This window comes from Humulus lupulus, chromosome 1 (genome assembly GCF_963169125.1).
Source record: "Humulus lupulus chromosome 1, drHumLupu1.1, whole genome shotgun sequence".
Lineage (NCBI taxonomy): Eukaryota > Viridiplantae > Streptophyta > Magnoliopsida > Rosales > Cannabaceae > Humulus > Humulus lupulus.
In genome coordinates, this window is record NC_084793.1 from 155,283,958 (window position 1) to 155,297,429 (window position 13,472).

The 13,472-nt window shown below is 40.0% G+C and overlaps 1 protein-coding gene across 1 annotated transcript; it reads right to left on the reverse strand.

The window, feature by feature from the left end:
* Positions 1–3,044: 3,044 nt before the first annotated feature.
* Positions 3,045–3,749, reverse strand: LOC133823658 (lysine-rich arabinogalactan protein 18-like). Its single transcript, XM_062256511.1, has 2 exons — positions 3,321–3,749; positions 3,045–3,248 (listed from the first exon to the last, which is right to left on the reverse strand). The coding sequence occupies exons 1-2, from the start codon at positions 3,747–3,749 to the stop codon at positions 3,045–3,047; spliced, it is 633 nt and encodes a 210-aa protein (XP_062112495.1).
* Positions 3,750–13,472: the final 9,723 nt, after the last annotated feature.

The window sequence follows — 13,472 nt, forward strand, 5'->3', positions numbered from 1 at the left end:
TCAAGCTCACCCAATCGCAGTTTTGACTGACCAGCCTCTACAGCAAGTCCTGCAAAAACCAGAGGCTGTGGGTAGATTGTTAAAATGAGCAGTCAAACTTGGGCAGTTTGATATATCTTACTTGTCGCGAGTAGCGATAAAAGGGCAAGCCCTAGGTGACTTCATTGCAGAGTTCACTGAACTTACAGATAGCGAGCATACTGAAGAGCCTAATGAGCCTGAGTCTCAAAATCAAGCTCCCTCGTGGAAATTATTTACAGATGGTTCTTCTAATGACTGCCACACCAGAGCAGGAGTGATATTGATAACATCGGAAGGGCATCGATTTCACTGTGCAATCAGGTTTGACTTCACTGCTTCTAACAACGAAGCCGAGTATGAAGCATTACTCGCTGGGTTGCGGTTAGCCAGGGACATGAATATAAAAGTGCTCGACATCTACAGTGATTCTCAGCTGGTGGTGAATCAAGTCATGGGAGAATACCAGGCGCAAGGTTTAAAGATGGTTGCCTATTTAAACAAAAGAAAAGATCTATTGGCTCAGTTCGACAAATACACCCTCCAGCAAGTACCTCACGACCAAAATTCCAATGCTGATGCTTTGGCCAAGTTAGCAAGTGTGAAGGATGCTGATACTCTGAATATAGTACCAGTTGAGCGGCTGTCTATGCCAAGCATCCAAGTAGAGGAGACCACTATGGTGATCCAGATGGCGGATACATGGATGGCACCATATATAGAGTATCTGACGCAAGGCGTGTTACCAACAGACAGAAACAAAGCTAGGACCCTTCAGCGGCACGCTGCTAGGTATATCCTGGTCGATGGAATCTTGTACCGAAGGGGATACTCAATGCCACTCCTCAGATGTATTTTAAAAGAGAAGGTCAAATAATTGATGAAAGAGGTACACAAAGGCTTTTGTGGAGACCACGTTGGGGGGCAAAGCTTGTCAAAAAAGATCCTGAGGCAAGGATACTTCTGCCCATGATGAATGAAGACTCGATGGAGTTTGTACGGAGGTGGGACAAGTGCCAGAGGTTCTCCAAAATCCCACGAGCAGCCCCTAATGAGCTTATACAGATGCAAAGTCTATGGCCGCTCGCAGTTTGGGGCATAGATCTAATTGGATCTTTGCCCACAGGAAAGGGTGGCGTCAAGTATGTTGTGGTTGTCATCGACTACTTCACTAAATGGGCTGAAGCTGAGCTGCTCGCAACCATAACAACCAAGAAGGTGCTGGATTTTGTGATAAAAAACATCATTTTTCGCTATGGATTGCCAAGGAAAATCGTCTTGGATAACGGCACACAGTTTGATAGTGATTTATTCACGGACTTTTGCGAACGACATGGTATTATCAAGAGCTTTTCTTCAGTCGCTCATCCCCAAGCAAATGGACAAGTCGAAGTAGACAACAAAATGCTAAAGGATACTCTGAAGAAAAGACTGGAAGAAGCTAAGGGGGCATGGCCAGAGCAATTGCTTGATGTCCTTTGGTCGTACAGAACCTCCCACCGAACAGAAACAAGCCATACTCCATTCTCTTTAGATTATGGGTATGAGGCTAGTTGCCTGTTGAGTTAGATCCACCTTCGCATCGTAGAATAACGTACGATCAAGGTTCGAACAGCCAGCTATTGATGGAATCCCTGGACTCGATCGATGAGAAACGTTAACAAGCCCAACTCCGAGTAGCTACGTACCAGCAAAATGTCGCTCAATATTTCAATTCTAAAGTGCGAGAAAAGAAATTTAACGTTGGAGATCTAGTACTTCGAAGAGTTTTCCTAAAAACCCACGACGAAGTTGCTGGAGTACTCGGACCTAATTGGGAAGGGCCTTACCAGATTGAAGAAGTCCTCCATCCAGGTACCTACAAACTTGCTCGCCTAAATGGAGATTTCATTCCTCACTATTGGAATGGAGAACACCTGCGCAAGTACTATCAATGAACAATCCTTCTTAAAGGATTGGCTTGTATTAATTTTACTTTTTACAAGTTATGAAAAAGGGTTGGTCATTTTATGTGACTAATCACTTATAAGTGTAAGATCTTTTTGATCATTCGTACAGACACGTTTTGTCCATTTATTACAAGAAATATAAGGGACTGTGCGCAGCCAGTCATTCTTTCCAATTATTTTATTTTATACAAGTATTTGTTCATTACGTGTGTTATTTTGTTGTATTACAATTCTAATTATTTTTCTCTAAGCAGTATTGTTCGAACAGGTTTTGGTCAAGGAAAGTGACCAAGGACCTAAAGCTCCTCGATCACTTGGGGGGCACATAAGGTATCTAGTAAGCAAAGCATATCGAAAGGTATGTAAACACATGAGCGAAATAAGTGAAAGCATGCTAGGGTGCTTAGAGTATTTTTCAAAATTTTGTATTTTGTTAAATCAAACCAAAGTACTATGCTAAGTTTGTTCATGCGACCAAATGTTATAATAAGATGCAAATATATTATAATATCAAAATGGATCCTTTTACATCGCGAGCAGTCGTTGCTTGAATGTAATTGTTCAATTAAAAGTAAAAGTTGCTCGTGCAGCAATAAATATTCAACTAGAAAATAAAGTGTCTTTACATCACGAACCATAGGCCGTGTACTTAAAAGGCTAAAGAGAAAGAAAAATAGCAAACTACGAGGCTGGAGGATCTTGAGGGGTGCCCTAGTCGAAGACAGTTGTAGCTTCATTGTCCGCCCCGTCCACGCCAGTGGCCAAGGAGATTTCGGGCGAGGCAGGTACCCTGGCTCTCTCTTCTTCTGCCAATCGAGCAACGCAGCAGGCTATCTCAGCATGCCTTGCGCGCTTGAGAAGATAGTTGAAACTAGCCTCTTGGTTGTGTTTCCAAAAGTCATAGAAACACTTAACCGTGGCGTTCTTGTACCTTTCCAAATTGCTGGCGTTAGCTTTTTCAATATTCTCGATCCGGCCCTCCAATGTTGCAGTCTCCTATCTGCTTGCGGCCAAGTCCTCCTCGAGCTTTTTAGCCTCGTGGTAGTTGACGTGGTTAGACTCCTTGAACTTATCTCTTTACTCGATGGCCTTATCCAGAGCAGTCTGCTTCTCCCTTAACTCCTCAGCCATTTTGTTCTTCTCCTCAAGCACTGCCTCGAGTTGTTCAGTATATTTCGCTTTGGAAACTTTGAGTTCTTCAGCGTGTCGTTGCTCCAAAGCCCTGGACTGCTCGGTGATAGCACCCGAGCGGAGCCGGCCGGCAGTAAGGGTCAACATTGCCTGCGATCAGAGCGAAAGTTAAACTGACTGTAGAGTATTAAAGGGTTGTCTCCACAGAAAAAGATAACTTACACTGGCCAACCCATTTAATGTGCGGATTAAGATCTGGTCGACATCCATCGTCTCTGTCCCAGCCATCACCTTTCGGCATCGTTCGTGCTTCAAAATTTTGGCCACCCTGTCTTTGACCGATCTTAAGGCACGACTCGATATGTCGCCCCCTGTGGAAACAGGAGCAGCCTGCTGAGTCTGTTCGGTTGGGGCCGGTGGAGAAGGTGTCGACCTGACAGGAGCAGGAGGAGTTTGCTGCTCAAGAGGAGAAGGAGGTGGTGTTGCATTTGTTGAAGGTCCGTCTGCCGGAGGGTTTGCAGTATGGGTTTTCTTGGCCGGAGGCGCTTTACTACTTTCCCCGGGATGCTGCTTGCTCGTTTTCTTCTTGCTCGAGGGAGCTATAGGAGCCTTAGGGGCATTGTATATGTCAAACACATTCTCGGAGTCCATGTCTATAAGAAAAGCAAATACACAAACAGTGAGATAGTATAAACGATTGAGTATGTTATGTCAGGAAAAGAAACAAAGAAAATTGTAAGTGAAATACCCGAGCTATCATTACTGGTCGCACATTATATACTCTACTAGTGTTACACTCACTCTCTGGCATGAAGAAGTCTGAATCTAAATTGGGAGCGTACTTAAAATTACCGTCCCCGTCAAATAAGTGACAGTGAATTGGCAAACTATCTAAGAGTGAGAGATCAATACCGTTCTCATCCGAAGATTCGTCGAGGGGCTCGAGAGGTTCGGTGGCTTTCTTTTTTCCCTTTCCCGTTGGGGCAGGGGGAGCAGCAGCCTGCGGGGTGCTGGAGGGTTCCTTGATTGTCACTCCAGTTGCCCTCCTCGGAGGGTGTTGTGACACGTCTGGGTGCTGCTCGAGAACCTTTCCACCAGTGGCACTCCCCATAATTGACTCCCTCACATCCTGGTGAGGGGCCAAAAGGCCGACCAATCTCAGATTGGCATCTGTGACCAGCTGTTTGACACTTTTCTCTATGTCAGTCATGCTGGCCAGGAGGGCTGATCGGATCTCCATGTCCGGAGTAGGCTCTGGTCGCAACCATGGGCCTGAAACGCATTAAATTTCTAAGGGAAATGCAACTAAAAATTGAAGAAAAATAAATGACCAGTGGTACAAAGACTTTACCTCCTTGTGTGAAGGCCAAGTTGTTTGCGACCATGTCAGTGGTCAGAAAGTACTCCAGATGGTACTTCCCCACGTTCGAGATATAAGTGGTGTTAGCCAGGAAAGTGCGATCTGTATCCTGGTGACAAAAGTGGAAAAACCCCGTGTTTTCCTGGTTAGGGTTAGATTTTAGGTCGAACAGGTAGTTGACCTCATGTGGCGTGGGGACGGGCCATTTCTTATGGCTATAAAGGATATAGAGTGCAGCAAGCATTCTATATCTGTTGGGGTTATTTGAAAAGGGGCGACCCCGAAGTAATTGGCCACCCCCTGGAAAAAAGGATGAAGAGGCAGGATTGCTCCTTTCTCGATGCGGTACCTCGACCAGGCGCTGAAAGCGCCTCCAGGAAAGTTGGCCCGTTGGTCTTTGGTGGGTTGGACTAAGGTCACCCCAAGAAGTCCGTATTTTTTAATGTAATTAGCGATCATCCTAATCGTAACTCGACTAAGAGGGGCGACGTACCAATCAACGTCTGGTTGAATGGCGTTTCGAAGCTGAGCACGAGTTTGAATGTTGGGGTCAGGGATATTTCTTTCCCGACCACTGGTCGAGGGAATTCCAGCCTAAGGAGCAGGCTAATTTGAAGGATTGGAAGGTTTCTTTTTCTGGGCAGTGGATTTTACTCTACCCATGGCTAGAAGGTTTGACTGAGGTCTATTGGGTGGGGTTCGAGAAAAATGAATTTTTGGTATCAATAGCGACGGTTGCTCCTCGTCTTCAAGTAATTGGGCAAGCAAGTCATCGTCGATATGCCTTTCACCTCCCCACAGATCTTGCATGAAAAGTTGTGAACAGAGAAAGGGGGAGGTGAGAACGTAAAGCCTAAAAATCTATGTCGAGAGTTAGAATAACGTTGCTTGCGTATAGAAGTTAAGCTTTTATACGGCCAGCAGCATTCTAGCAAAAACACTAAGTTCTATACGAGCAGTTTGAAAAACAGATTAAAAAGCGAAAGTAAAAAGTTTTTTTGGGAAAATAGCTTTTTCGACTCCGAAGGGGTGGGAAAAACCCAGTTTTTCAACTAGCCTAAAAATTGAATTTTTACTTCGATTTTACGCCCTTAAATCTACAATCTCGACTACCAAACTGGCGCCTAACTCCTACAAAATGTTACTTCACTACCCTATCAAACATCTATTGATATACACACAATCCCCATAACAGTTTCAGCCAAGAACATGCAAAGGTTTAGAGATAAAAATAGGTATGAAATAGTTTTGCATGGCAACTCAAACGTCTAAGAAGTTCGTGAAACTTACTTAGATGAAGAATGAAGTCTGAACACAAAAGCTTTCGAGCATCCGGATGTGAGTTCCTGGGAATTTCTAGGCTCTGAAGACGGAAATTCTTCGAAGTTCTTGGAGAGGAGATGGCAAGTGAAAAGTAAAAAGTAAAAATGTGGATTTGGGGTATTACTTATAGTGACTTCGATACGGTATAAGAAGTAATCGTGAATTACCTTTTTCAAAGCATGGGGAAGTGTAATAGCCATCAGAAAAGTTATTGGGAAACCGAAAAGACTTGATTGGACATGATTGATCACTTTTTTCAAGAAAGCACGGACGACTCTGACCAATTTCGTGGGGTATTCAAAGGGTCAGTTTCCTAATTTTACTTATTGCTGGTCGCAATAAATAAACTTGGGGGGCAAATGTTTACCCAAAAAACGGCTGCTGATAACATGGCAGGGATTTCTCACACGTGATTGACACGTGGCAGAAGTGCTGTTCAACTATTGACCAGAGGCACATCGCTTCGTCAGGGCTTAACTTTTAGATACGACTAGGCTGGTCATATAATTTGATTTGTTTCCTTCTAAGATTGTAATCTTATAATGATTGCATTGAATATTTTCTCATTATTACCTTGATACGCGATTATTAAGGAAAGATATGGCCCGTTGGCCCGTGTAACCCTCCTTGAGCCTATAAATATACATGAAATAGCTCAAGGAAGGGACTTTTGATCCCGGAATCTTTTTGCTAAGATAGAGAGAGAAAGAGAGCTATAGTGCAATTATACATCGTTTCATTGTATTTCTTCCAAGGTTTGTGAAACTCAAGAACCCTAGTTCTTTGATCACGGCTTTGAGATTCAATATTAATAATAGCACTAAGTGGACGTAGGTCATTACCATTCTTTGGGGCCGAACCGCTATAAATCCTTGGTGTTTTCTTCTTTTCCATTGGATATTATTCTTAATTGTCGTTTTATCTTTTGTCTTACAATTGACTCCATGTCGTTGGCCAAATTAAGGGTCAACAGGTTACATTAACTTCACTCAAGGTTACAATGATCTAAACATCAATTGCATTGACATGTTCACCTTCTCTTAAGGTTGCATTAGTCTCATCACTACATGCATGAACCATGTCAATTCTTTTTAGGGTTATCATACATTCATCATCAAATGCATTAAATTAAAATATGGTCACAAAGATCTCATCATTAATTGTATTGACCTCAATCTCATTATGGTTAATTTTACAATTTCCATATCTCACATGATGACCAATAACTTTACAAACAAAACAAGTACAACAATAACCCTCGAATTGTTTATTAAAATTCACCATTGTACTCTTAATATAAACAATAATCTCAAACTCACAAAAATATGGCGTCAAACACATTTCATTCAAATTTTTGAAATCTATACATTTAGAAATAAGGGACTTGATGATACCAATCTCCTTAAGCATGTAATCCCATTGAGTTGTCTCATCCTTTGTTGATGAAGACTTTGAATTCATATCCACATTCATGTAGAGAAGTTCCAAATAGAAATTTCTTTGATCTTTCATGGTTATGTGTCCAACACAAACCAAATCTTGAAACAAGGATTTTTAAGTTGTGGAAGGTTAACTAATTTCTCTCATCGTTGATTATGAAAAACACAAAATTAAAGTAATTATAAATAGAGATTTTGATTGTTGGGAATATATGGCTTTGCTCTTTGCAAATCAACAATAAATTATGATAATAATGAAATATTCCAAACCCTAGATGTTCATCAAGATTCAAATTCAAAGTATGAAGGCAATTCTTGATAATCAAAGAAAAAAAATTCATGATATGAATGTTAATCTTGAATATAATGAACTAAATGATTAAATGATGATAAGATGAATTTAGATACATTAAATCATCAATACTAACAATGAATAACATAATAGAATTACAAAATACAAGATTAGGGTTAGAGAGATACAACCTCTGTATTGAGCAACTTGAATATTCAACTTGGGGAACTTATAAGGCTTATACACAATATGAATATTGTTGTCCAAAATCTCTATTCCAAGTCTTCCCAATTGCTTGAAGCTTTAACTAAGTAGAATGATATTTTAGATTGAACAAGCCTTGAAACTCATGCAAGTCAAGCAAACTTGATGAGTTTCTTGGAGAAAACTTTGGTCTTAGAGAGCTAGAGAGAGAATGAGTTTTAGAGAGAGAGTTGGAAAGTGTGGTCAAGGATTTTCAACTCTAATAATCCATATATATTGTAGGCATCATCATTAGTCTAACCAATAAGATTAGAACATTTAAAACACATCATTTAGAGCATTTTATGTAAACTGTATGACCCTAAAAGACCGCCCAGGCGATGCATCGTCTGCTATGGTTTTGAAGCCCTTCGCATTTTGGCGATGCTATGCCACTTAGGGGGCGACGAATCGCCACCCTCTCTGACTTTGGACCCCTCCAATGGTCCTAAAATTTCTCCAAATGCTACCAAAATTTTTTGGAATGTTTGGATAACACATTGTATCACTTTAGACCCATAAAAGCTACTTTTAGATGTCTTATACACAATCTCATGTTTTCACTTCTCTTTAAGTGATAACCATTAAGTGTTTTGCACCTCAACGTGTAAACATCTTAACCATTATATTTAATCAATCTCAACAACCTTGTTAAGAGGAAATCAAAATTTGTTAAATGTGAAGATAATAGAATTTAACTAAGAAGAAATAGGTTATATCTAATGCAAAGATAACAAAACCTCAATAAGAAGAATATATCAATATTGTAATTAACATGAGCAATATTTATTGCAAGGATTTCAATTAATTACATAATGAAATTCATTAAAAAGAAATTCAAGAATGTGCACAAACAAAATAAAGTTTTTCAAAAGCACAAATTATAAAACAGGCAATTATTTGGTCTTTACAAAATCAGAGTTCAGTTATATAAATTACATATTGAAGTTATCAGAAGAGATAATTACAAGAAAATAGAAGATAGCAAGAGTCTAAGATCGAGATGAGCCTTTGCCTTGCAACTGCAGGGGAATGCCATTGCAAAGTATTTTTCTTTTAGTTTGTGGACCCTCTAGAGTGGCCTTCATGCCTTTGGGATCAACTTGATCTACTTAGGTTGGAGGTTCTTCATCAGTGACGAGATCATCATACTCTGATGCATCCTTGTTGATGAAGGCTAGGGAAATTCCTTGTCGATGAATCTTAACGCATTCGTATTTTGGATATTTGACTTCAATGTTCGCAAGTTGGGAAGGTAGTGGTGAGGTTCATACTTGCCTACCTTCATGCTCAGTTCGTTGCAGAAGTCCTAAAAAATAAATTGTTGTTGTCCTAGATGTCTTCTTAAATTAGCAATCATATCATGAAGGGCATGACATTGGTCCAAATATTAAATGAGCCAATCAAATTTCTCATTCTATTTCCTTTCTTCTAGTTAGGTCTTGACAGCGAGTACCTGATCCTCTTGAGCTTTCTAAAGAAAGAGAAACATAGAAGTGAAATAAATAGAAAGTAATTGCAGAGTGCTATGCATAAGAAGACTTACAATCATAGTTTCAACAATGTTATTTTCTAACATTTCGATCCGATCATTGGCTTTAAGAAGAATATTTTCTACTTCTTCCTTTTCTCGATTTTTCTTAGCCAACCAAAGGATCAGGTCAACAACTGTCTCTTTGTGTTTTTTTTCTTCTTGGTGCATACTGTCACGTCGTCATGCAACTTATGATTCCTGATAGTCTTTTCATTAAGACTTTATTGTTGTAATGCCTTACTACCCAGGGATCGTTACGTTGTGCATTTTAAACAGTGATAAACTCGCTAACCGAGTCATTTGGCCATAATCGTGTAACTAAATTTGATTAACGGTTTAGGGTTAAAAATTTTGGTTAAAGATACAACATTTCACTAAGACATTTACTGCATACATTGGGATCCCAAAATATATTTTAAAGGTTAATTACAATAAAAGATTTACAACCAGCCGACCTAAGCCGCAAAATAAGGTTTAACCCTAGTTCCTCTTTAAACCCTCGATCGTGGTGGTCGAGCAGCCGCATATGTACACATCGTCACCTAAGCTCTCAAACTCAAGGATGGTCCAGCTTTCTTTTGCCCTTACCTTCACCACATAGCACCCGCGAGCCGAGGCTCAACAAGAAAACTTAAGCATGCTCATAAACAAGTAATAACATGTTACTAAATCACAATAAGCATGCCTAGCAATAATAATATTATTCATGCATGCAGGTACAAATCAATAATTGTGAAGTTCTGCACTCAGAGTAGATGACTAATAAGTCTCTCTCTCTCTCTAAGGTAGATGACTGATAAGTCTCTCTGAATAGATGACTAATAAGTCACTCTCTGAATAGATGACTGATAATTCTATCTCTGTATAGATGATTGATAGTTTATCTCTATATAGATGACTGATAAGTCTATCGCTGTGTAGATGACTAATAAGTCTATCTATGTACAGATGACGGATAAGTCTATCTCTGTATAGATGACTAATAAGTCTATCTCTGTGTAGATGACTGATAAGTCTGTCTCAGAGGTCTCACACCCTCCTAGCCATGTGACGCTTCAGTCACCTAAGCTTATAGCCATGGCTCTAAATAACTAGCCTTTAGACTAGACAAGCACTATTAGTTTTCTTCGACCTTGGGGTCAGTCAAACATTTAATTCTTATGTTGATTAGATCTAATCATTTTGGCTTGCGTTAAACACGCTAATACCGTTCTTGACTCATAAGCCAATACCATACGATCAATGCTCAGTACTATTATCGATCTTGACTGATAAGTCACAGCTTCACAATCAATACTGACACCATTGTCGTTCCCTGACTAATAAGACAGTGCTTCCTCAATGAGGAAATGCAAACAAACATGTATCATATGTCAAATATTCAGATATAAGGCATTTAGCATGCTTAATTAATAATCAAGAGCATAATTTTAATCATGCACAATTACAGAGACTCAAGCTATGGAAAATTCCATATTTCACCTTCATGCCATGCCATAATCACATATATTGCATGCATCACATACTGGGTGCAGTTTTCTTACATTTGGTCCAAGCACAGGTTACGAATAAACGATCCTCAAGCACGATCCTATTTCCAAGCCCCTAGCGATAACCTAGTCACAACCATAATGTAAAACCCCATAAAAATGAGTAAATAAATACTCCCGGACCCAAACTTAGCCTCCGGGACATCGAATCCTACTCAACTAGGTAGTTGGAACGATCCCAGGCCCTTAGAATTAAGTTCCCACGGCTAAAAACCAAATCTGGGCAAAAATGCACAAGCCAGTCGCGACCTGGCCTTTAGGGTTGCGACTTGCCCCAAGTTAGAGAGCATTTTCCTGGGCTTCAGGGTGCGGGCCGTGACTTGGCCCCTCTTGGGACGCGACACACCCCCCAGGCAGAGCCCTCTTGGCTCCTGGCTTCATCCAAGTCATGAATTGCTAGAACAGGGTCACGACTTGACCACGAAACCCCATTTCCTATGATTTTTCCCACTTAAAATCCTCCAAAAACCTATCCAAACATATCCAAATCCCAAAATCAAACTTCCCAAACATCCTAATCTCCCAAAACCATGAGAACCCAAGTCTCAATTCATCCAAAAACTCATCAAAATATAAAATCCAATCAAAACTTAGAACTTAAAACTTGGATTACCTCCAATTTAGTCGTTTCTGAACTAAATCCTCTGGTTAATAAGCTTCTAATCTTCCCTAGAATCGCTATGCCTCAATCCTTGCTTGAATCTGTGTCCTAAAACTCGAGTTTCCTTCGAAAATGTGATCAGATTTCGAAAAGGGAACAAGAGGAGGAGAGAACGTCTTGAACGTTCATTTATTATTCTGACATGTTACTTCAAGCTTTAGTAATCTCAATCAAATCCTAATGCTCGGGTCCCAAAAATGCCCCCTGAGGTAAAATAGTCAAAATTCCCAAAATCGCCCCCTGATATCACTAACTCCCAATTTATCACCAAATATTTATTCCCATTACCCAATATCTCAATAATGTACTAAATACCCCTGGACTCACTCCGAGTCAAGTATGGATCCTGTTGTGACTTTCCCACTGGCTTGCCTCCTAGGATCGTCTCGTGTTGAGTAACCCAATCATAACCAAATAATAATGAAGTACCACACACATACCACATATATGCCAAATATACCCATAACAGGCCAAATTATGAAAATTACCCAATTAAACAGAAATGGGCCCACATGCATATTTAATACACATAAACATGCATATCAAGTCATATTATAATATAACCAACATAATGATACACATAATGATACACATAAATATCATATAATCACATAATTCTAAAATTTTCCACCCTAGCCCCCTAATCAAGGCCCTAAGCCTTATTAGGAAATTTGGATCGTTACAACTATCCCCTCCTTACAGAAATTTCTTCCTCGAAATTTTATCTAAGAAGCCCGGAATATCAATCCCGCATGTCTGATTCCAGTTTCCAGGTCACTCCCTCGACCCTACTATTTCTTTATAATACTTTAACCCAAGGTATAACTTTGTCTCTCATAACCTTGTTCTTTCTGTCTAATATCTGAGCTGGCTATCCTTTATAGGATAACTTAACCTCTAATTCCAGATTCTCATAACTCGACACATGAGTCTCATCTAACACATGTTTCCTCAAAATGAAAATACGAAATACACTGTATACTACTGATAGTGCCAAAGATAAGGCCAATCCAAAGACAACTTGACTGATCCTATCCAGGATTTCAAATGGTCTTACTAATATAGGACTCAACTTGCTCTTACCTCCTCACTCCTTTCCCATGGAGAGACTCTAAGGAAGATATAGTCTTCCACTTGGAATTCCACATTCCTTCACTTTAACTTAACACAACTTTCCCATTTACTTTGAGAAGCGAGCATCCAAGCTCTAACCTTTTCAATAACCTCAATGATTCTCTGAATTACCTTAGAATCTAGATATAACATCTCACCCATCTCATTCCAATGAATTGGCGATATATATTATCTACCATACAACATCTCATAAGGTTCCTCTCCAATAACTGGATAACTCTCTCTCTGATTTACCATCAGTCTGAGGATAATAAACTGTACTAAACTCCAACTGTATACCCATCGCCTTCTGCAACCTTTCCCAAAACTTGGAAGTAATAACAGGGTCCTCATCCAATAATATAGATTTTGAATTCCAAGAATATAGGTTTGTATACTGATCAACTATATTGCTTGTCCTTACTGATAGAAGTGAGCTCACTTTTAATACTGGTCCATAATGACCCAAACCAAATCATGCTGACCCATTATCTTGGGAAGCCCCACCAGGAAAGCTATCGCGATGTTTTCTTTACTTCCACTATAGAATACACAAAGGCTGCAATGGCCTTACTGGTTTCTGATACTCTATTTTGACATGCTAACAGGTTAAGCACTTCGTCATGTATTCCGTCATGTCCCTCTCCATCCCAGGCCATCACTATAAAGCTTTCAGATCCCGGTACATCTTTCATGATGCTTAGATGAAGAGAATAAGAGGCAATATGAGATTCATCCCTCGTTTAATCCCTGTAACGCCCCACGTCACTATGGTTGCTTTCTGGAATGACGACTGGCCCTACAAAGCAACATGAGTCTTTCCAGTGTGCTTTGTCCTCACTCGCACGCTTCCTGGGAA